Below are 22,542 nucleotides of genomic sequence, written 5' to 3' on the forward strand. Positions count from 1 at the left end.
AAGATCCCTCTAAATAAGCGGCCGTTTGTGGATTTTAAAAGACATACATGTATTGGGCAAAATCCATGAATTTTGGAGAAAGTGGAGAATCTTGACAAATTTCTTATTTCATGTTTTGTTATTTATTTATTTTATATATTATATTTATTTATTTTAATATTATTATTTATTGATATTCGTGTCCCCGTTGTGCTCCTCAATTTTACAACATAATCTGTTTTTCTGTCCATCTAAAGAAAAAGAAAAAAAAAATAGGTTACATTATAAAGTTGGTCTCTATGATTTAAAGAAACTTAGAATTTAGTTGATATAGTTTCACAGTTAGATTTTATCTCTATATTTTGACAAAACCTTCCTAAATAGTTAGATTGGCCACTTATTTCATTCGACATTTTGGAGTGGAGGCACACTTTTTAGTGAATCTAGTTTTAATAAGAAGGAAGCCACTCTTTTTTTAAAAAAAAAAAGAAAAAGAAAAAGAAAAAAAAGATACAATTGTTAGTTATGCTCCTCCAAGTGAGTCAATCCTTACCATTTGCTATTTTTTAAAAAACAAAAATATAACTCTAATGCCAATTTCTTTGAAATTTCATGAGTTTCAACTTTCAAAATATTAAAAATACATAGAAATGTTTTTTTTTAAAGTAAAAAATTATAGTTGAAATTAAAATCGACTTAAATTTGAACTTTTGCCCATGTTAAACAATAAAAACCCTAAACCCTAAATCCTAAAGATTATTCAAATAAATAAATAATATAAAAATACTTTTTTGATTGTCAGGTTTTAAGCTTAATGTTTATTTGGTTCATTTGTTTCAGAATATTATATTTTTAAGTCCCGTTTGGTCACCATTTTATTTTTTATTTTTTTTAAAAAAATTAAGCTTATGGACACTATTTTTACATCTAAATTTCTTTATTTGTTATCTACCTTTGACCAATAGTTTAAAAAACCAAGGCAAATTTTGATAACTAAACAAAAAGTAGCTTTCAAAAGGTTGTTTTTGTTTTTGGAATTTGACTCGGAATTCAATCATTGTACTTAAAAATGATGCAAATCATGGTAAGAAAAGTGGATGAAATATATTTGATTTTCAAAAACAAAAACTAAAAACCAAATGGTTATCAAACATGGTCTTAGTTTTCAAATTTTTGTTCGATTTTTAAAAACGTTAATAGAAAGTAGATATCAAAACAAGAAACATAGAGGTGGAATTGGTGTTTATAGGCTTAATTTTCAAAAAAAAAAAATTGTTACCAAATGGAGCCTTAGAGTCTTTTTATTTTTAGTTTTTAAAATTAAGTTTATAAATACCGATTTCACTTCTAAATTTCTTGTTTTGTTATTTACTTTCTACCAATGTTTTCAAAAACCAAGCCTAATTTTGAAAACTAAAAAATCAATTTTTAATTTTTTTTTAATTTTTTTTTTTTGAAATTTAACCAAGCATTCAACTCTCTTACTTAAGGAAGATGAAAACCAAGACCTTAAGTTAAATGATTACCAACAAGAACTTAGTTTTTAAGTTTTGAGTTTCAAAACGTTTCACTTTTAGTACTAAGTTGTGAGTTTTATTTCAAATTTATCTCTGGGTATTTAGATTTACATTTTTAACTTTGATTTTTATTTTTATTTTTTTACTAAATACTCGCTTTTAGTCTTAATGTTAATGTTTATACATTAATTTACAAGAATAAAAATAATTATAATTAACTAAGCTTCACTATTTTTTTCATCACTATTAAAATTAATTTTAAAATTTTACTTCATAGTTATTTTTGATTAATTAATAGACAAAGCCAAAATTGAAATTGAGTATCTAGTAAAAATCCGATATTGAAAATATAAAATTAAAATCTAAGAATAGAATTAAAACTAAACTCAAAACTTAAGGAAAAAAAGTTATTTTGAAACGTACGAACTAATCGAAATCAAACTCAAAACTTATGGACTAAAAGTTTAGTGTTTTGAAACCTAGTTAGCTCAAAATGTATAGACAAAGAAAATGTATTTATTTTCCAATAAATAATGAAGACTATTGTGAAATTGAGGAGCACAACGGATATGGAGAAATTAATATATATATATATAATAATAATAAATAAAATAAAATAATAAAATATAACTAAACTAATAAATAACTAAAATTATAATTTTATGGAAACAGAAATAATAGAAATAGAAAATATGATTTATTTTGATATCTTTCTTTCAATAAATATCCATTCAGGCAATTGTTCCACATCCGTCTTGATTGTTTCAATCCATATAATGATCTATGTAACTTGATTGAATACCATTCCCGGGAATTCGGTGTATATGTTTCAGGTACCTTAAATCCTTATGAGATTCTCAAATAAATATCATTATCAAGAGATCCATATAAATATGTTGTGACTACATCCATAAGATGCATATCCAGACTTTCATACACAGTCTAGTCAATTAAATATCTTAGTGTAATTGTATTCACCACTGGAGAATATGTCTCCTCATAATCAATACCAAGTCTTTGTAAAAAACCTTGTGCAACTAGTCTTGCTTTGTATCTTGACTACTGGTCCAAAAACCTACCGTTTTGGAAGTGAGTTTAATTTTGTCTCGATTGCTTCTTTCCACTAAAGCCAATCTTTTCTATGTCGTCACTCTTCAATAATTTTTGGTTAAGGATTCTCATTCTTAGATGTAATATCAAGAGCAACATTATATGCAAAAATGTTGTCAATAATTACATTAGTTTGATTCCATCTTTTTCCTGTCATGACATAGTTTATTGAAATCTCATTATTATTTTTAGCTATTTCACTTTCCTCACTAGTCATGTCGAGAATTTCTTCATGGGTATTTTTACATCTTCAATCAAGTCTTTTTCACTATTAATTATTTTTTGTTTTCGAGGATTTTTTTTTTGGAACCCATTGGTCTACCAAGCTTCTGACATGTTCCAAACTCATTAGTGACAACTCGTTGTGTTGGGATATCAATTTTTTATGGAACATTTGCAGCGATATATGTGACTTAGTTACTTTCTTTGCATCTATAAATGTATTTGGTAATTGATTTGCTATATTTTGCAAATGAATTATTTTTTAACTTTAAGTTCACATTGATCTGTACAGGAATCTAAATGAGACAATAAGATGCGTTCCATGTAATTACTTTTTCAAATTTTTTAATTCCTCCCCCTAATGTTAGAAAATTTGTCTCATTAAAATGACAATCAGCAAATCGTGCGGTAAATACATCACCCGTCAAGGGTTCAAGGTATTTAATAATTGATGGGTAATCATATCCAACATATATTCCTAAACTCCTTTGAGGACCCATCTTAAGTGTGTTGTGGTGGAGCAATTGGAACATATACTACACACCTAAAAATTCTCATATGGTAAATATTTGGCTTGTGACCATAAGTTAATTGTAATGGCGAGTACTTATGATAAGCTACTGGCCTAATGCGTACAAGTGACGCAGCATGCAAAATAGCATGTTCTCATACAAATGAAAGAAGCTTAGCTCTCATAAGTAATGGTCTTGCAATTAATTGCAAAAGTTTTATAAATGATTCTACTAAACCATTCTATGTATGAACATGAGCTACAGAATGTTCAACACTTATCCCAATTGACATACAATAATTATCAAAAGCTCGGGACGTAAATTCACTAATACTATCAAGACGAATAGCCTTAATTGTATAATCAAGAAATTTTGCTATTAACTTAATTATTTAAGCAAGTAATCCTGCAAATGCAAGATTTTGACTTGATAATAAAGACACGTGTGAACATCTATTGGATACATCTATTAATACCATAAAATATTTAAATGGTCCACGTGGTGGGTTAATAGGTCCACATATATCACCATGAATTCGTTCTAAAAATGCTGGTGATTCAGTTCTCACTTTAGTTGGTAATGGTCTAATTATTAATTTACCTTGAGAGCAAGCATCACATGATAATTCATTAGATTGAAGGATCTTCTAACTCTTCAATGAGTGTCCACTTAAATTCTCAATAATTCTTCTCATCATTATAGACTCTGGATGACCCAATCTATCATGCCAAATAGCAAATATATTTGGATACATGAACTTCAAATTCTTTGTTGCATATGTTTCAATTACTCGTATATGAGTATAATACAATCTAGAAGATAAAGCAAGCAACTTTTCCAATATACATTTTTCATTTGAGACAGTAGAGATAATATATAGATATTCCGCATTATTCTTACTATCGGTCTCGACATGATAACCATTGCAACGTATATCTTTAAAAACTTAGAAAATTTCTCTTTGGTTGACTAGAGAACAATGTATCGTCAATTGTAAATTTTGTTTCTTTAGGCAAAATAATATTTGTTTTTCCAAAATCTTCGATTAAGTTTGCAGAACCTGATATTATATTTACATTTGCTTTCACTATTATCAATTTGAATTTTTTTTTATTTGTGAGTACTGTGTGTAATTGCATTTTCTTCTAGACATAGATCTTCTTCGCTCATTTTTTAAACACCCAACATATGAAAATGATGCATGTTTCTTCATTAAAAATAAATAATTACAATAAGAAAAACAACAATTAAAATATACAAAAGTTACTAAAAAAAACATGAAGATGGATAAAAGAAAAACAACAACATTAAGTCTAGATGCTCTCAAAATCAAAAGAAACATTTGATGTTCCATCAACTGCATCAATCTTTTCTTCAGAAGATTCAAAGAAGTCCACCACATCCAAATTTGTCATATGGGATGGGTCAAATATATCATTATCCTGGTATACAAAATTTACTTCCACATTTTTTCCTTTTTCCTCCAGGGAGGCTTGATAGAGGTTAACTAAGTATTTTGACGTACGACGGATACGTAACCAATGCTAGTAATTCTGCATCAGAAGCATTTATTTTCATCACTTTTTAAACTCTTATCTTGTGGAGTTTTTCCTTTGTGATAATCATTTTGTGTAGTTCTTTTGCCATGGTCACGACCTTGACCACGATTATTACTAAAATTCATAACATTCACTTCAGGGAATGGTGTCGTCCTAGTTAGTCGAGATTCATGATTTTTCATCAATAACTCGATATTTTGTTCGGCCACAAGAAGACGTGAAATTAAGTAAGAATATTGTTTAAAACTTTTCTCTCGATATTGCTGCTACAAGAGCATATTCGAGACATGAAATGTAGAAAATGTCTTCTCTAACATATCAGCATCAATAATTTTTTCTCCACATAACAACAATTTTGAACTGATTTTAAATAATGTGGAATTGTCACTAAATGATTTAAAATCTTGTAGCCTCAAATGCATCTACTCATAATGGGCTTTAGGAAGAATAACTGTCTTTTGATGATCATACATTTCTTTCAAATTTTTTCACAAAATACGAGGATCGTTTATTGTAAGATACTCCATTTTTAATCTCTCATGGAGATGATGACGAAGGAAAATCATAGCTTTTACTTTGTCTTGTTTGGATGTCGTATTTCCTTCTTTAATTGTTTCTCCCAAGTTCATAGCATCCAGGTGAATTTCGGCATCGAGCACCCATGACAAATAATTATTGTCACTAATGTCAAGGGCTGCTAATTCTAATTTTGTAAGTTTTTTCATGGCAACACTATCAAAAAATATTGTATTTATATTATAAATTTCATATGTACTTGTTCGCACGAGATTTTGAGAGAAATTTATTTCATGGAACTTGAACTTTATATTTGTATTAATTTTGTAGAAAGTGAGTACAATCTTTAATACATAATATTTTGATGCTTCCAAAATAAATTATAGTCTTTAAGTTGGTTGATCTTCTTGAATGATCGGCCTTTGGGCTTGTTGATCTTTTTGGATGATCGGCCTTTGAGCTTGATGATCTTCTTGGACGATCGGCCTTTGGGCTTATTGATCTTCTTTGATGATCAGCCTTTGGACTTTTTAATCATCTTGGATGATTGGCCTTTGGGCTTATTAAACTTCTTGGATGATCGGCCTTTGGGCTTATTGATCTTCTTGGATGATCGGCCTTTGGACTTGTTGATCTTCTTCGATGATCGACCTTTGGGCTTGATGATCTTCTTGGGTGATCGGCCTTTGGGCTTGATGATCTTCTTAGATGATTGACCTTTGGGCTTGATGATCTTCTTAGATGATCGGCCTTTGGGCTTGATGATCTTCTTAGATGATCGGCCTTTTAGCTTAATGATCTTCTTGGATGATCGACCTTTGGGCTTGTTGATCTTCTTGGACGATTGGTTTTTGGGCTTGTTGATCTTCTTGAATAAACGGCCTTTGGGTTTGATGATCTTCTTGGATGATCGGCTTTTGGGATTGATGATCTTCTTAGATGATCAACTTTTGGGCTTGATGATCTTCTTGAACGATCGATCTTTAGGCTTGTTGGTCTTCTTGGATGATTAGTGCTCGCACGAGGCTTCCAAAGAAACTTGTTTCATGGAGTTGAACTTGAGTTGGTGTTGATATTGATGTTGATTTGGTGCGATGTGGTTCGATCTCTAGTACTTGATCCTCTGATTCTCTCTCGGTTGAATACATATGCTTGATGTGTAGAAACGGGGCATGTGGATGTTCTTGAGCTTCGAGTCTTGGAAGAATACTGGTATCTTTAAAGAACTTCAATCTTCAAGCGTGGTCAGAATGCTTGTATCTTCAAAGGACTTCAGTCTTCAAGCGTGGTCAGAATATTTGTATGGACTTCAGTCTTCAGAATGTTTGTATCTCCAAAGGACTTCAGTCTTCAAACGTGGTCAGCTTTAGGAGTCAAAACATCTTTTGATTGTAGAGAATTCCCTCAAAGCTCTGAATTGTTGACCCCCAACAAATGAAGAGAACTTCTCTATTTATAAAGTTCTCAGATGGGCTTCATAGGCTTGGACTTGATTGACTCATGGACCTGACTCTTGAGTCCAATTAGTTGGATTTGGGTTTGATTTGACATTTGAGTAAAATTCAACATATTTTTGGGTTTAGAGACTTTAACCCAAATAATAATATTATTAAATTGGACCAAGTTAATTTTATCCAATTCAACGGTCATGATGAAACCACGTGGCATCATCGAAATTTGTCTTCAACCTCAATTTGGGGCACATGTCAACTCCTAATTGGTTACAAATTTGATGATTTCGGAATTTTGTCATTAACTTAGCAAATGAAGTGGCGGTCCGTGGTTGGTCCAAAATTTCTCCTCCAACAAATGCCCCTTGTCGAGATTTGTGCACAGATGTGGGTGGATGAATCTCGAAAAAGATAAAATCGACATCGAGATGCAAGTAATTCGGTCTTGACTTCGATACTCCCAATTTAATTAAACCATGAGTTGTGACGAGTTTAACTAAAATTTGTAATAGGGTACTGAACAAAAATTTTACATTAAGAAAAATCTCAACCTTTATCTCAGACTTGAATTGATTTGGAGAGATAAAGTAGGAATTCTCAAATTTTCTTTTTTTCTTTTCTTTTTTTTAAACAAAAAGGAAAATTCAGTTTTCATTCTAAATTAATTTGACTTGAAGATGAAACTTAAAAATTTTGAATTTAAAATGAAATTTAAGTTTCATCCTAAATTTAATTTAATTTGGAGATGAAAACTTTAATATTTTGGTTTCAAGAAAGAAATTTAGAATATGGCCAAATTTAAAAAAAAAAAAAACAAAAAAACAAAACAAAACAAAACTTTGAGCTTTATCCCCATTTAATTTGATTTTAGGATAAAACTTAGCAATTTTTTTAAGTTAAAAATAGAAGTTAAAGTTTCACCCCAATTTAATTTAATTTGGAGATGAAAACTTAAAATTTTGGTTTTTAAGAAAGAAATTTGGAATATTGCCAAATTTCCGGAAAGAAAAAAAAAAATTGAGCTTTGTCCCACTTAATTTGATTTTGGGGATAAACTCAGGAATCTCAAATTTAAAAATAAAAGAATAAGTTTCATCTCGAATTTAATTTAATTCGGGCTAAAATGCGATTAATAAAAAGGTTCGGTGTCGGACCAAAAGTTTTAAAAAATGAGGAACAAAAAAAAAATTATCAAAGATAAGATTTGGGTGGTTAAAAAAAAGATTTTTTTTTGTAACCAATAAAATCTATGATTTTCTTATTGAATTCTAGATTCAGTGGAGTCCCTGGCTCAAAACCTTCTGTATTTTCATCCCAAGCAGTCAAAGGTAGAGGAAAAAAAAAACTTCCCCCTTTTTTTCTCTCTTTTTTTCTTTTTTTCTTTTCTTTTTTTTTTCAACAAAATTTCATTTCTTTTCTTTTTTTTTCTTTTCTTTCCTTTTCTTTTTCATTTTTTTCTTTTTTCCTTTTATTATTATTTTTTTTTTACTAACTTGCCCCCTTGCCCTTTTTTTTACGGGAGTTAGAACTATCAGCAACCTGCACTTTGTTATTTCCCCTACTTCTTCCTATCTTTGCACAAAAGATGGTTTTTTTTTTCTTATATATATATATATGCACATATATTAGCCGGGACATTCGACGTGCAACTATCAGCTCCGCCAGCACGATCTGACTCATGCTAGACACAGCCCCTATGTGGGCGATTGTGTAGCCTGCAGGGGTGGTCGTTAGCTCCGCCAACAACGATCTGACTCCTGCTAGATAGGCCCTTATGTGGGTGATTGTGTAGCCTTAGGGGTGATTCACCAACAACAATCTGACTCCTGCTAGACAAGGCCTCTATGTGGGTGACTATGTAGCCTACAGGGGTGGTCGTCACCTCCGCCAACAATGATCTGACTTATACTAGACACGGCCCCTATGTGGGTGATTGTGTAGCCTGCAGGGGTGGTCGTCAGCTCCACCAACAATGATCTGACTCCTGCTAGACACGGCCCCTATGTGGGTGACTGTGTAGCCTGTAGGGGTGGTCGTCAGCTCCGCCACCAACGATCTGACTCCTGCTTGTAATTAATCAGTTAGACACTTTAAACCAAATTAATTATTATTTGTTAACTATCAAGGCACACCACTATAGCTTGATAATTGCACTCTCTTCACTATAGATATATTTCTGTCCATTTCGACCATAATCAGTAAGTCGATCCTTCACCGGTCGTTCGTCTTTACAACTGGGTCAAAATTACCGTTTTACCCCTATAAATACATCTTGCACCTTAAGGTCCCACTAACCCTCTATTGAACAACTGATTTAACCAATTTTAATATGAACTATTTCTCCTATTCACCTTGATCTTGACCCATACAAACACTTTCCGAATGGAGGTCACTCCTAGGGAGACATGGAGCGTCATATGAATCTCATAGTGTACTTTCTAGGGATGCGAGAGTTGAAATCAATATATCACATATTTTATTTTACAATGAACAACTTCCCCTTATTCACCTTGACATTAACTCATGCAAACACTTTCCGAATGGAGGTCACTCCTAGGGTGACACAAAGTGTCGCATGAACCTCACGGTATGGGCCCCTATGTGGGTGACTATGTAGCCTGCAGGGGTGGTTGTTAGCTCCGCCAACAATGATCTGACTTCTGCTAGACACGGCCCCCTATGTGGGTGACTATATAGCTTGCAGGGGTGGTCGTCAGCACCGTCAACAACGATCTAACTCCTACTAGACACGACCTCTATGTGGGCGACTATGTAGCCTGTAGAGGTGGTCGTCAGCTCCACCAAAAACGATCTGACTCATGCTAGACACGACCCCATATGTGGGGGACTGTGTGGCCTATAGGGGTGGTTATCAGCTCTGCCAACAACAATCTGACTTCTGCTAGACACGACCCCTATGTGGGTGACTGTGTAGCCTATAGGGGTGGTCGTCAGCTCCACTAATAACGATCTGACTTTTGCTAGACACAGCCCCTATGTGGGCGACTATGTAGCCTGCAGGGATGGTCGTCAGCTCTGCCAATAGTGATCTGACTTCTGCTAGACACAACCCCTATGTGGGCGATTGTGTAACCTGTAGGGGTAGTCGTCAGCTTTGCCAATAACGATCTGACCCCTGCTAGTCACAGCCCCTATGTGGGTGACAGTCACATGATCATTCTGGAGATGAAGCGAAGTCGCGCCTTGACTTATGAAGATGAAGCGAAGTCGCGCCTTGACTTATGAAGATGAAGCGAAGTTGCGCCTTGACTTGTGATGATGAAGCGAAGTCACGCCTTGATTATTGAAGATGAAGCGAAGTCACGCCTTGGTTATTGAAGATGAATCGAAGTCGTGCCTTGACTTGTGAAGACGAAGTGAAGCTACGCCTTGACTTGTGAAGAGAAAACGAGTCACGCCAGACTATGGAGACGAAGCGAGTCGTGTCAGACTTTGGAGAAGAAGCGAGTCGCGCCAGACTTTGGAGACGAAGCGGGCCACGCCAGAATTTGGAGACGAAGTGGGCCACGTCAGACTTTGGAGACGAAGCGGGCCATGCCAAACTTTGGAGGCGAAGCGGACCATGCTAGACTTTGAAGGCGAAGCAAGCCACGCATACCGACCATAAACTTGAAGATTGAGTGGAGTCGTGCACCCCGACCTTGAACTTGAATATGGATCGAAGCCATGCACACCGACCTTGAACTTGAAGATGGAGCGGAGCCATGCGCACCAACCTTGAACTTGAAGATGGAAGTGGAGCCATGCACACCAATCTTAAGCTTGAAGATGGAAATAGAGCCATGCATACCGATCTTGAACTCGAATATGGAGCGAAGCCATGCACACCGATCTTGAACTTGAAGATGGAGCAAAGCCATGCACACCGACCTTGAACTTGAAGATGGAAGTGGAACCATGCACACCAATCTTAAACTTGAAGATAGAAGCAGAGCCATGCACATGGATCTTGAACTTGAAGATAGAAGTGGGGCCATGCACGCCGATCTTGAACTTGAAGATGGAAGTGGGGCCATACACGCCGATCTTGAACTTGAAAATGGAGCAGCATCGATGGACCCTCTGAACTTGAAGATGAAGAAGCATCGATGAGACTTTCGCGTTTGAGTTTGACAAAGCATTAGCAAATCCTCCGCATTTAAGTTTGACAAAGCATCGACGAATCCTCTGCACTTGAGCTCGAAGAATCGGTGAATCCTCTGCATTTAAGTTAGAAATATCGATAAGTCCTCTGCATTTGAGCTTGACAAAGCATCGATGCATCCTCCGCACTTGAGCTTGAAGCATTGGCAAATCCTCCGCACTTGAATTTGACGAAGCATCAATGAATCTTCGCATTGAGCTCGACTTCGCGACTTTGAGCATGAAGATGGCATTGCAAAGCCTCCAGACTTGAGCATGAAGATGAAACATCGATGAAACCTCTGAACTTGAAGATGGAAGAGCATCCAAGTTTGATTTCGAAGAGGAAATGAAGTGTATTCCAAGTGTGTGCCTTTTATTTACTGTGCTAGCTCCTTACGAGGGATGTACTTCTTCAATCTGTTATGTTGCCCCCAATAGAGATGAACATCTTCAATCTGAAGTGTCATTCTTTTACAGGGACAATCAACATCAATCTTGTAGTATCATACTTAGGTGCTTGTGGTACCCTTTCTGATGAACTAAACTTAAATTTCTTTAAGTTGCCCTCACACCCTTAAAGAAAGGGATCAAATCATGACGTAGTTCAAGATTTTTTTAACTGGACTGAACTTGAAGTTTCTTTCAAGCTACCTACTACCCTTCATAATGATAGGGATCAAATCATAATGTAGTTCAAAAAGAATGTTTTTTAATACACAACTGAACTTAAATTTCTCTAAGTTGCCTGCGTACCTTTAATAATGACAGGGATCAAGTTGTAACGTAGTTTGTACAAAGATTTTTTTTTTGGGAGGGGGCGTTCACATTTTAAGCTCATGCGGGCTAGGAGCATCATGCAGTTTAGGCTCTTGCGATGAGGAGCTTCTTCATTTAAACTTCATAAGCTTTTATTTCATCATGGTTTTGATCATCCTCTTCATTTGTAGGATTCGTCAATATGATGAGCTTTGGCTCACTATCAAAGAACCTTCTGTACTTATGTCAATAAAAAATTTCCTTTTCATTCGTGAAAGGACATGACTGTGAATCTTTTCGCCGTTTTTTCTTAGTAGAATGATGTCGCCTTCAAGATTTTCATCCTTCCTTTAGGTTGATTGCTTGTTATCTTGAGACGATCAAAAGCAGATGCTAAAGTTATTTATGTCGATCATTCTTTGATGTGGATATACTTAGCCTTTTGAAGGCTGAAGTTCGAGTAGAAGTAGTTGTTGGACATTGGTCTTCTTCTCCTACCGTGGCCATACTCAATCTTTGAAAGACTGAAGATCGAGCACTTGAAAGCTTAATACGATCGAAGACAAAAGTTCTTTACTTCATTTCTTCTGAGTCGTTGACTTCTTCAACAGTTATATGATTGTTGTCGACTTCCACTATGCCAACAGTATGACATGCAATAATTTCTGATACTTTCTCTGGATGATTATTAAGAAAGCTTCTTGGGAGAAATTCTGCCAAAGTTATCGGTCGTCGAAATTAAAGGAAGTCCTTGTCTTCTTTCTTAGCAGGCTTAGGCTTCCATGTCATTTTTTTGCCTTTTTTTTGTGAGTCTTGTTCCTTCTTCTATAGCTTCGATAGGAACGCGACTCTTTTTGGGTGGAGTTTGGTTGTCTTCTTTTTCAACAAGTCATAACTATCCATCATTCGTTGTCATCTTCAACGATCTTATCTTTCTTTTTGAAATTTTCTATTTGAATCTCTTGCTGGAACCAGACAACTTTAGACTCGAAGGCTTCGAACTGGATCAAGCTTTGTCTTTAAGCATGGAACACAGACAGTGTTGGAACACTTGAAGTCGGCGCTACTGTAGTATGATTTGTCTGAGCTACTTCATCCAAATCTAGCTCAATCTTCTTTTCACAAGCCAACTTCAGAATTCGTTCCTTCAGCACGAAGCACCTTTCAACTGGTGACTAACGACCTGATGATACTTGCAGTAGTTAGGATCATCTACTTTTCCTACTTGTTCTGACCGCTTGTATTCCGACAGCTGAATAAGTTGCTTCTCTAGCAATTGCTCCAACATATCTGCCACATCAGAGTCAAGGAATGGATAAACCTTCTCTTATCTTTCTTTAAGGGTTGGACGACGCTTCTCGCCCTCATCGTGCCTTCTTTCAAATTTTGTTTTTTTTCCTTTGGAGAAAAATTTTAGCGGGGTAACTTGAACGACCATAGATTCTTTTGTGGTACTATCCACGATCTTTTCAGTGCCCTTGGATTCATTCTTGTATTTTCTCCCTTCAGAGGCTAGGAAATCTTTAATTCTCTTGTTGGTGATGCTCAGCTCCATATCATAAGCGCATGTTACCAACTTCTCAAACGTACGAGGTTTTATCCCTTGTAGGATGTATAGAAGCTCCCAATGCATGCCTTGAGTGCACATCTCCACTGTAGATAATTCAGTGAGTCTATCTTTGCAATCCAAAATCAAAGCTCTCCATTGGTTGATGTAATCGATGATTGTCTCTCCCTTTCACTGTTTGGTATTTGTCAATTCCATCATGCTAACAGTGTGCCTTGTACTGTAGAAGCAGTTCAGGAACTCCCTTTCTAGCTGTTCCCAATAGTCAATCACTTCTGGCTCCAAATCAGTATACCAATCAAAAGCATTTTCTTTCAAGGTACGGACAAACATGCTTGACTAGCTGGTCTCCTCTGGTTCTTGCATTTTTGTAGGTTTCAATGAAGTATGCAACATGTTGTTTTGGATTGCCCTTTCCATCGAACTGCTGGAACTTTGGAGGTAATACCCAGCTGGCATTCTCAAGTTGTCGATTCTCTTACTGTACGGCTTGGAGTACATAAAGGAGGACTGTGATGATCTTCCGTACTGAGCCCTTATGGAGTTTGTAATCATATCCTGCAGCTATTGAATTGACGGGGTGGCAACAGAGGTAGATTGTTGCGGTTGGTCTTCCTGTAAGACAATCTTTCCTTTGTCATTGGCTTTCGTAGCTGGAGATTGACTCGACTCAGCAGTTTCTCAAGCCTGTATTTCATCCAAAAAGCAGAGATTTAATGATCTCGCTCTTCTATTCCTTTCATCAGGCGATTTATCTTTATCTCTATCTCTGCCATGGTCGACTCAGCCGTTACGTTAGTCATCATGACAATCACTACATCAAAATGTGATTCTTTCTTTGATAGATCATTAGCAGAAGCATGGTTGTTGAACAAGGGATTTTCTCTGATGGCGATCCCGCCTTTAGAAGATTCCATCTGTTGGTCCTAGATTTCCTCTGTGATGACAGAGCTTATGTAAGTGTTGCTTGTGACGGTAGCTTTGGATGAAGCTTTCTTTGGTGCCATTTGTATATTTGTCGACTTGGATGACGAGAGAGATGAGAGGTAGAGAGGTCCCACTGGGCGTGCCAATTTGTTCGCATGAGATTTCGAGAGAAATTTATTTTGTGAAACTTCAACTTTGTATTTGTATTAATTTTGTGGAAAGTAAGAACAATATCTAATACATAATATTTTGATGCTTCCAAAATAAACTATAATCTTTAAGCTGGTTGATCTTCCTAAATGATCGGCCTTTGAGCTTGATGATCTTCTTGGACGATCGGCCTTTGGGCTTATTGATCTTCTTCAATGATCGGCCTTTGGGCTTGTTAATCTTCTTGAATTATCGGCCTTTGGGCTTGTTAATCTTCTTGGATGATCAGCCTTTGGGCTTGATGATCTTCTTGGATGATTGCCTTTTAGGCTTGTTGAACTTCTTGGATGATTGGCCTTTGGGCTTGATGATCTTCTTGGATGATCGACCTTTGGGTTTGTTGATCTTCTTGGACAATCACTCTTATCGGTCTTTGGGTTTATTGATCTTCTTGGATGATCGACCTTTAGGCTTGATGATCTTCTTGGATGATCGGCCTTTGAGCTTGTTGATCTTCTTGGATGATTGGTCTTTGGGCTTGTTGATCTTCTTGGATGATCGGCCTTTGGCCTTATTGATCTTCTTGGATGATTAGCCTGTTTGATGATCTTCTTAGATGATCGGCTTTTGGACTTGATGATCTTCTTGGACGATCAGCCTTTGGGCTTGTTAATCTTCTTGGATGATTAGTGCTCGCATGAGGCTTCCGAAGAAACTTGTTTCATGGAGTTGAACTTGAGTTAGTGTTGATGTTGATGTTGATTTGATGCGATGTGGTTCGATCTCTAATACTTGATTCTTTGATTCTCTCTCGGTTGAATACATACGCTTGATGTATAGAAGCGGGGCATGTGGATGTTCTTGAGCTTCGAGTATTGGAAGAATGCTTGTATCTTTAAAGAACTTCAGTCTTCAAGCGTGGTCAGAATGCTTGTATCTTCAAAGGACTTCGGTCTTTAGAATGTTTGTATCTTCAAAGGACTTCGGTCTTCAGAATGCTTGTATCTTCAAAGGACTTCGGTCTTCAGAATGCTTGTATCTTCAAAGGACTTCGGTCTTCAAAATGCTTGTATCTTCAAAGGATTTTAGTCTTCAAGCGTGGTCAAAATATTTGTATCTTCAAAGGATTTCAGTCTTTAGAATGTTTGTATTTCCAAAGGACTTCAGTCTTCAAGCGTGGTAAACTTCAGGAGTCAAGGAGTTCTTTGATTGTAGAAAATTCCCTCAAAGCTCTCTGTAGTGTAGAATTGCTGATCCCCAACAAATGAAGAGAACTTCTCTATTTATAGAGTTCTCAGGTGGGCTTCATGGGCTTGGTCTTGGTTGACCCATGGGCCTAACTCTTAGTCCCAATTAGTTGGATTTAGATTTGATTTGACATTTGAGTCAAATTCAACATATTTTTGGGTTTAGAGACTTTAACCCAAATAATAATATTATTAAATTGGACCGAGTTAATTTTATCCAATTCAACGGTCATGATGAAACCGTGTCATCATCGAAATTTGTCTTCAACTTCAATTTGGGGCACATGTCAACTCCTAATTGGTCACAAATTTGACGATTTCAAAATTTCGTCATTAATTTAGCAAATGACGTGGTAGTCCTTGGTTGGTCCGAAATTTCTCCTCCAGTACTAAATATGCAAAATAAGATTTAATTTATTAATTATAATAAAGAGAAAAAAAATCGACCTACCTTTAATGATGGAAGCAACATGAGCTCGTACTCATAACATTTTGTGAAATTTAGGAGCATATGGAGCAAAATGGAAATAATACTAATAATATAACTAAACTAATAAATAACTAAATTAAAAATAACTAAAATTATAATTTTATGGAAATAAGAACAATAGGATTAGAAAATATGATTTAATGGAAATAGAAAATATATAAAATTTTCTTCTTATTCTCACCAATGTGCATTATTTATAGATAAAGTGGCAACTAGAATGTGACGTGAATTATTATAAGACATATAAATAACATGAAAAATGATATGTGGTTTTTTAGACACGGCATCTATTTGTTTTTATAATATTTATAATAAAAACATTTTTAATTTAGTTAGGGCTAGTAGGTATTAAATAAAATTTTAATTTACTTAGGGGTTTAAATATTACAATTCAACCAAATTTTGTATGAAGTGGAACTCTATACGGCAGTAGTGTGTGGCTTCTGCTAAACCCTCCAAAAACCTTCGACTCTGCTACCGGAGCTGACCAAAAACTTCATCGGAGAAGATTCCATTAATGGCTTTGATCAAATCTAAGCCTAATCTTCCTTCCTTTCTGTCATCTCTGTCGCAGCGAATTCAGAATCACCGTTCCTTCTCATCCTGCCCTTCAATTTCAGAGTCTTCCCTTCAAGACGAGCCCGCCAGCGACTCTCCTCAAAATGCCTCGAAACCTGTCCTCTCGCCGGAGCAAATCCAGGCTGCCAACAAATACCACGCCCTAATCAAGGAGTACTACCGAAGAAATCCCAATCCCGATCACACTCCACCTTGCCCTAATTTCACCATTTCCTCTCTTTCCAACGACCTGTCCCAAATCGCAGCCCTCCATTCCATCTCTCCGGCTGTCGTTCGTTACGTCGTCGAGAAATCTGGTGCCGTCCGTCATGGCATTCCTTTTCTTCAAGCCCTCGCGTTCTTCAACTGGGCGACGGCGGTAGAGGGTTTCGAGCACTCTACACATCCATACATCGAGATGATTGACCTTGCCGGTAAGGTAAGACAATTCGGATTAGCGTGGTATTTGATTGATCTAATGAAAGCTAGAAATGTAGAAATTACTGTTGAGACTTTCTCGATTCTTGTGCGGCGGTATGTGAGGGCTGGATTGACGGCGGAGGCTGTTCATGCGTTTAATCGCATGGAGGACTATGGCTGCAATCCTGACAAGATTGCTTTCTCCATTGTTATCAGCATTCTTTGCAAGAAGAGAAGGGCAACTGAAGCCCAATCCTTTTTTGATAGTTTAAAACATAAATTCGAACCTGATGTTGTTGTGTACACTAGCTTAGTTCATGGATGGTGTCGAGCAGGTGATATCTCAGGGGCTGAAAGGGTATTTAAAGAGATGAAGATGGCAGGTATTAGCCCCAATGTTTATACTTATAGCATTGTGATTGATGCATTGTGTAGATCTGGTCAAATTACTCGCGCCCATGATGTTTTCTCTGAGATGATTGATGCTGGTTGCAATCCCAACTCAGTTACATTTAACAATCTTATAAGAGTTCATGTGAAAGCTGGTAGAACAGAGAAGGTTTTGCAAGTGTATAACCAAATGAAGAGATTGGGTTGTGCTGCTGATATTGTTACTTATAACTTCCTCATAGAGACTCATTGCAGGGATGACAATCTTGGAGAGGCTATAAAGGTTCTCAACTCAATGGCTAAGAAAGGCTGCACCCCGAATGCGTCGACTTTCAACCCTATATTTAGGTGTATTGCAAAGTCGCGGGATGTAAATGGTGCACATCGGATGTTTGCTAAGATGAAGGAGGTAGGTTGCAAGCCAAATACAGTGACATACAATATATTGATGCGAATGTTTGCTGAGTCAAAATCTGCTGATATGATTTTCAAGTTGAAGAAGGAGATGGATGAGGAAGAAGTCGAGCCTAATGTGAATACATATCGAGAACTGATATCGTTATATTGTGGGATGGGGCATTGGAACAATGCATACAAGTTCTTCAGGGAAATGATTGAGGAGAAATGCTTAAAACCCAGCATGTCTTTGTATAAGATGGTTTTGGAACAGCTAAGAAAGGCAGGACAGTTGAAGAAGCACGAGGAATTGGTGGATAAGATGGTTGAGAGAGGATTCACATCACGGTCCGTGTAGATTAGCTGACTTCTTTTACGTTCGAACTTGTATTTGCATTCGCAAAAGCTTCGAGACAGGTAGTTATAGTAGTTGGAAATGGTTTCATCGATATGAATCGATGCACAACAGAGGCATCTCACATTCTTTGGGTCATTGTGCTAGTTTCATTTTGCAAGTTTATCCAATTATTAAGCTATTAATTTGATTACTTATGAAGCAGGGATAATTTTGAGATCCTAAAAATGAATCGACTGAGGAATTGGCTTGAAGCAACTCGTCTGGATCTTTACAGCAAAATCAGAAATCAAAAGGTACCGAGACTAGGTGCCTATAATTTGCTAGCAAGCCTATGATTGTCTGTTCGAGAGAACTCTGCAAACTCAGGATGAGTTAATTATATTGGATGTTTAATTACAAATGCTAACTATAATGGATGAATAATTACCCTTTTAAAGTTATTATCTATTTTTCAGAGTATGTTTTTTCTATTCTCGTATGGAAACGGCGCTACACAATAATGGACTGTTTGGGAGGCTGTGATATAATTAGGATTACAAGTAATCAGAGGAGTGTTGGAACACATGATATGAAAATAAAACTCTGGAACAGAATGAATTATTATAAATAATACCCAGAATTGTCATTCTACTCTAAACTCATCCTATATCAGCAAGACAAATAGACCTTAATATTCATTTTAACGGTGCAAAAACATTTAAATTTGACAAAGGAATAAAATATAAAATACTTGGTTTTGTGAAATTAATATTGTTGCAAGCGTTTTGATTTGGAAGTATTATGGTTGATTTTAAAAGTGATTTTAGAATTATTGAATTATTAAAAATGATATTTTTCAATTAGAAAATTATTCTTAAATAGAGTGGCAAGTTCAATATTACAATGGTCGCAATGAGGGAAAATTTTAGTCCTAGTTAATCAGTCCCATGCAATTATCTCTCAACAAATTATTGAAAAATCAATTTCAGCATTTTCCAAACATCAATATTCGAGAAAGTGATTTTTTTTCTAATTTTTCTATTCCAAAATCACTCCCAAAACACACTCTAAACATAAAATCAGACAACATTTATAATTACGGATTCATAATCCACAAAAGGAACAAAAAAAAAAAAAAAAAAAAAAAAAAAACCTCGACCTGACTATCAAAATCATACAAAAATACCAGAAATTTAAAATGATCCATGTATCGATAATCAGTGACTGAGTGATGAAGATGATGAAAAAACTTAAGAACTGCCCAGGATCAAGATCATAGAAGAAGTAGCTGTGTTTATGAATGACCCTGCATATCCAACATCTCATCTAAACGCTTCAATCTCTCTATTCCTTCACTCACCAGATATCTTATTTTCTGTCTCTCATTGCAGTTCCGGTTGTTCTCCATTTCTTGTCTCATCGTATGCTTCAATTCCTCTGTTTCAAAACACACATTCTCATCTCACCCAATATAAACACCTAATCCAATTATATGAAATTTGAAGAATCGCGATGAGAAAAAAAAAATGCATAAAGCTTCACCTCGAGCATGAACAGGAGCTTTGCGAGCAGTTCTTAGAGCCTGTCTATACAGTTTCAACACTCTTGCCCGGAGAATAAAGTCCTGTAAATCAAGGGAGAGAGCCATGGCCATCTCTCTTCCTTTACAACCTTTTACATTGTTACTTGTAGCCAAACAAAGAATTCAAGAATTTCTAGAACAAATCAATCCAGATTTCTCTGCTTCTGAAGATTACGAGGATTTAGAACATCCTTGATACGCAATCAATAGCTAATTCAAGCAGTTAAGTGCAGAAATCATAGGCAGATTAGGTGTTATCGAACTAATTTCTAAGAAGAGTTACCCTAGGCAGAAATCAATGGCTAATTCAAGCAGCTAGGGCACAACGTAAATTTCTTCGAGAATGTACGAACTTACCCTAGGGATCAAAAGGAAGACGGTAACAGAGTTGGTCCGGTGGACTGCTGCAGATTAAACAGAAGTGAATTCCATGTTTGATTCAATCGAAAGTATATTAATTTCTGTCGTTCCGTTCCGAGTTCTCAGAGAATACAACGACGGAAGACGACGTTCTTCTGGAGAAGACTGGCGTTCGGCGAGTGACTCCCGAATAGTGGGCTTCCTCAGGAAACTATTTGGGCCTGAGACTGCTATTCAGATTGGGCTTCTTGTTTTTGGGCTTCTTCGGAAAACTCTATTTGGGCCGAGCCTAGTATCTAGCAGGAAAGTAGGACTCAGGAACAATGGGCTTTAATCCAATGGAGGATTAAATACTAAAATGGGTACTTGACAAAAATATTAACAAAAGCTTAGCTACTCTTGAAACTGATTTCTTTGTCCTGATTAGATTTTTTAAATGATCCAACCGTACGAAATTTGTGTTTGTTGATGGCAAAATCCTGCCAAGGAAACTCACCTGATTTTCACGTGTCTTCAACAAAGAATTTGTATTTTAGGAGAAGAAATTACCCGTAAGACAATAAAAAGGTAACACACCAATGTGGTGCTTACCACACACTCTGATGCTTAAGTCAGTACTTCGCACAAATGTCATGGTAGGTAGTTTTAGAGAGGAAGTGAGCTTACCTTGCATGCCGCTACCATGCTCTATTTATAGTTAAGTCCTAGAGGTCTTCCTTATCCCAATTGGAGAAGCAGATCTATTTCCTTCTCCTACTTTGAAATCGGACACTTAGGGCTTGGGAACGGCCAACTGAGGATGTTCTAACGAAGAGGGTTGATCCGGATCGACCTTATTATAAAAGATTTTATGGCCACAACTTCGGCCTCTGGGTTGATGCAGTCCTTGGCCTCTCAAGGCCCACCAAGGCCAAAAAGGGCCAAGTAGGCTCTTTTGAGCCCAACTTATCTTCTCTTTATTTATATAGAATTTTCCTGGGTCTGCTCGTTAACTTATGAAGCACAGACACAGATACGGCTATATGACACGGCTACGATTGGATACGGCGATTCGTCAATTTTTTTTAAAAAAAACTAAAATACGGATACGTCTAAGGATGCGTCATTTTTTATATTTTTTTTTAATATATATATTTCTAAAAAACGAAGATACTGATACTTTGAAAATACATTTTCTTTTTCTTTAAAAAAAATCTAGGATATAGATAAATTTAATATACAAGTTAGAAACAATAGAACAAAATAGAATACAAATACTGAAATACAATATAAAAAAGCAACATCTAAGATGTTAAAGTACAATAGATAATAACATGCAATATAAAAGTGACTCATATTGCAAAGAAGAAGAAGAAAAAGATTAAAGGGAGAAATATAAAGATAAACGAAGAACTTCTTCATTGAATTGTTGAAGATATCCAAATGGTTTATATTTTGGTAGACTTTGTGGGAACTCAAATGTGAAGATGGAGATTAGATGATTCTAGTCTAGGGTTTGGTACGTTATTTATTTTTTTTTTTCCTTTTAGTTTTGGACTCAAATAGTGAGCTTTTTAAATAGGTTGCCTAGTTTTAAATTGGGAAAGATTAGATGAGTTGCTTGTCTTTTTTCTTTTAAAAAAAGTACGCATAAAAATAGATACGTCAAATTGCGTGTCAGATATGTATCTGAAAAGTATCTGGAAGTATCAGTATCTGATACGTCTCTGATACGGATTCTTTGTCTCACATGAAATATCTGTGCTTCATAGTCGTTAACCAATCTCAAGTCCATTTCCTAAGCTAGATAACTCTCTTGGTTCGATCTTGACCTTCAACCTTTTGTCGATCTGAATCACCTATAACATTAGTCCCTATACTCATCTGTTGAGACTCGATGGTTTTTCTCGTTGGCAGGCCAAGGTTTCAATTCGGGATTAAAATTGTGGTAGTTTGAGTGTTCTAGCTCATTCTAAGTCTTTTATGGACTTGTTGGTGCTCTCCCTCAAGATGTGCACCTTTTGTATTTTGGGTCGAGCATGTGGCCACTTTGAGTGACTTATTTTGATTAATTCTCGGGTGATCCTTAAATCGTATTTTTATAATGGGTTCTTATCTTTTTAAAGGATCGGTTTTACAAACGTTCGTTAAAATTACTCAGAGTTCACCTTTATAGATTAACTTATGGGATTGTTTAAGTGTACATAATGTACATCTTTTAATAATAATAGTAATAAGTACAATAGTAATAGTAACCTTAATATTGAGGATAACAAGTGATACCAATTTTTAGAGTGTGGAGTGTGCCATGCATGTGGTCTCCCATTGGTATTGTACATTTGTCAATTTAGGTTTGGCTGGAAGTGAGGAG

The 22,542-nt window shown here is 35.9% G+C and overlaps 2 protein-coding genes and 1 pseudogene across 4 annotated transcripts; 2 read left to right on the forward strand and 1 right to left on the reverse strand.

The window, feature by feature from the left end:
* LOC150034032 (uncharacterized) overlaps positions 1-13,719 on the forward strand; it is a 37,527-nt pseudogene extending 23,808 nt beyond the window's left edge.
* Positions 13,720-16,531: 2,812 nt separating this feature from the next.
* Positions 16,532-18,730, forward strand: LOC120069951 (Pentatricopeptide repeat (PPR) superfamily protein). Its single transcript, XM_039021795.2, has 2 exons — positions 16,532-18,330; positions 18,474-18,730. The coding sequence occupies exon 1, from the start codon at positions 16,667-16,669 to the stop codon at positions 18,269-18,271; it is 1,605 nt and encodes a 534-aa protein (XP_038877723.1). The 5' UTR covers positions 16,532-16,666; the 3' UTR covers positions 18,272-18,330; positions 18,474-18,730.
* Positions 18,731-19,258: 528 nt separating this feature from the next.
* LOC120069952 (LYR family of Fe/S cluster biogenesis protein) lies at positions 19,259-20,356 on the reverse strand. 3 transcript variants are annotated; one of them, XM_039021796.2, is made up of 3 exons: positions 20,190-20,356; positions 19,793-19,912; positions 19,259-19,687 (listed from the first exon to the last, which is right to left on the reverse strand). In XM_039021796.2, the coding sequence occupies exons 2-3, from the start codon at positions 19,902-19,904 to the stop codon at positions 19,545-19,547; spliced, it is 255 nt and encodes an 84-aa protein (XP_038877724.1). In that variant the 5' UTR covers positions 19,905-19,912; positions 20,190-20,356; the 3' UTR covers positions 19,259-19,544. The 3 variants fall into 3 exon arrangements, with proteins under 3 accessions (XP_038877724.1, XP_038877726.1, XP_038877725.1); XM_039021798.2 differs by having other exon boundaries at positions 19,793-19,908; positions 20,190-20,331; XM_039021797.2 differs by having other exon boundaries at positions 19,793-19,921; positions 20,190-20,328.
* Positions 20,357-22,542: the final 2,186 nt, after the last annotated feature.

This window comes from Benincasa hispida, chromosome 9, assembly GCF_027475165.1.
Source record: "Benincasa hispida cultivar pf3 chromosome 9, pf3_genome.v1.1, whole genome shotgun sequence".
Taxonomy (NCBI): Eukaryota; Viridiplantae; Streptophyta; class Magnoliopsida; order Cucurbitales; family Cucurbitaceae; genus Benincasa; species Benincasa hispida.

Excerpts from the sequence above, each read along its gene's own strand:
- LOC120069951 (XM_039021795.2), top strand. The coding sequence starts at position 16,667 with ATGGCTTTGATCAAATCTAAGCCTAATCTTCCTTCCTTTCTGTCATCT.
- LOC120069952 (XM_039021796.2), bottom strand. The coding sequence starts at position 19,904 with ATGGCCATGGCTCTCTCCCTTGATTTACAGGACTTTATTCTCCGGGCA. Across the intron at positions 19,688-19,792 it reads AGCTCCTGTTCATGCTCGAG|AGGAATTGAAGCATACGATG; the intron begins GTGAAGCTTTAT and ends GTTTTGAAACAG.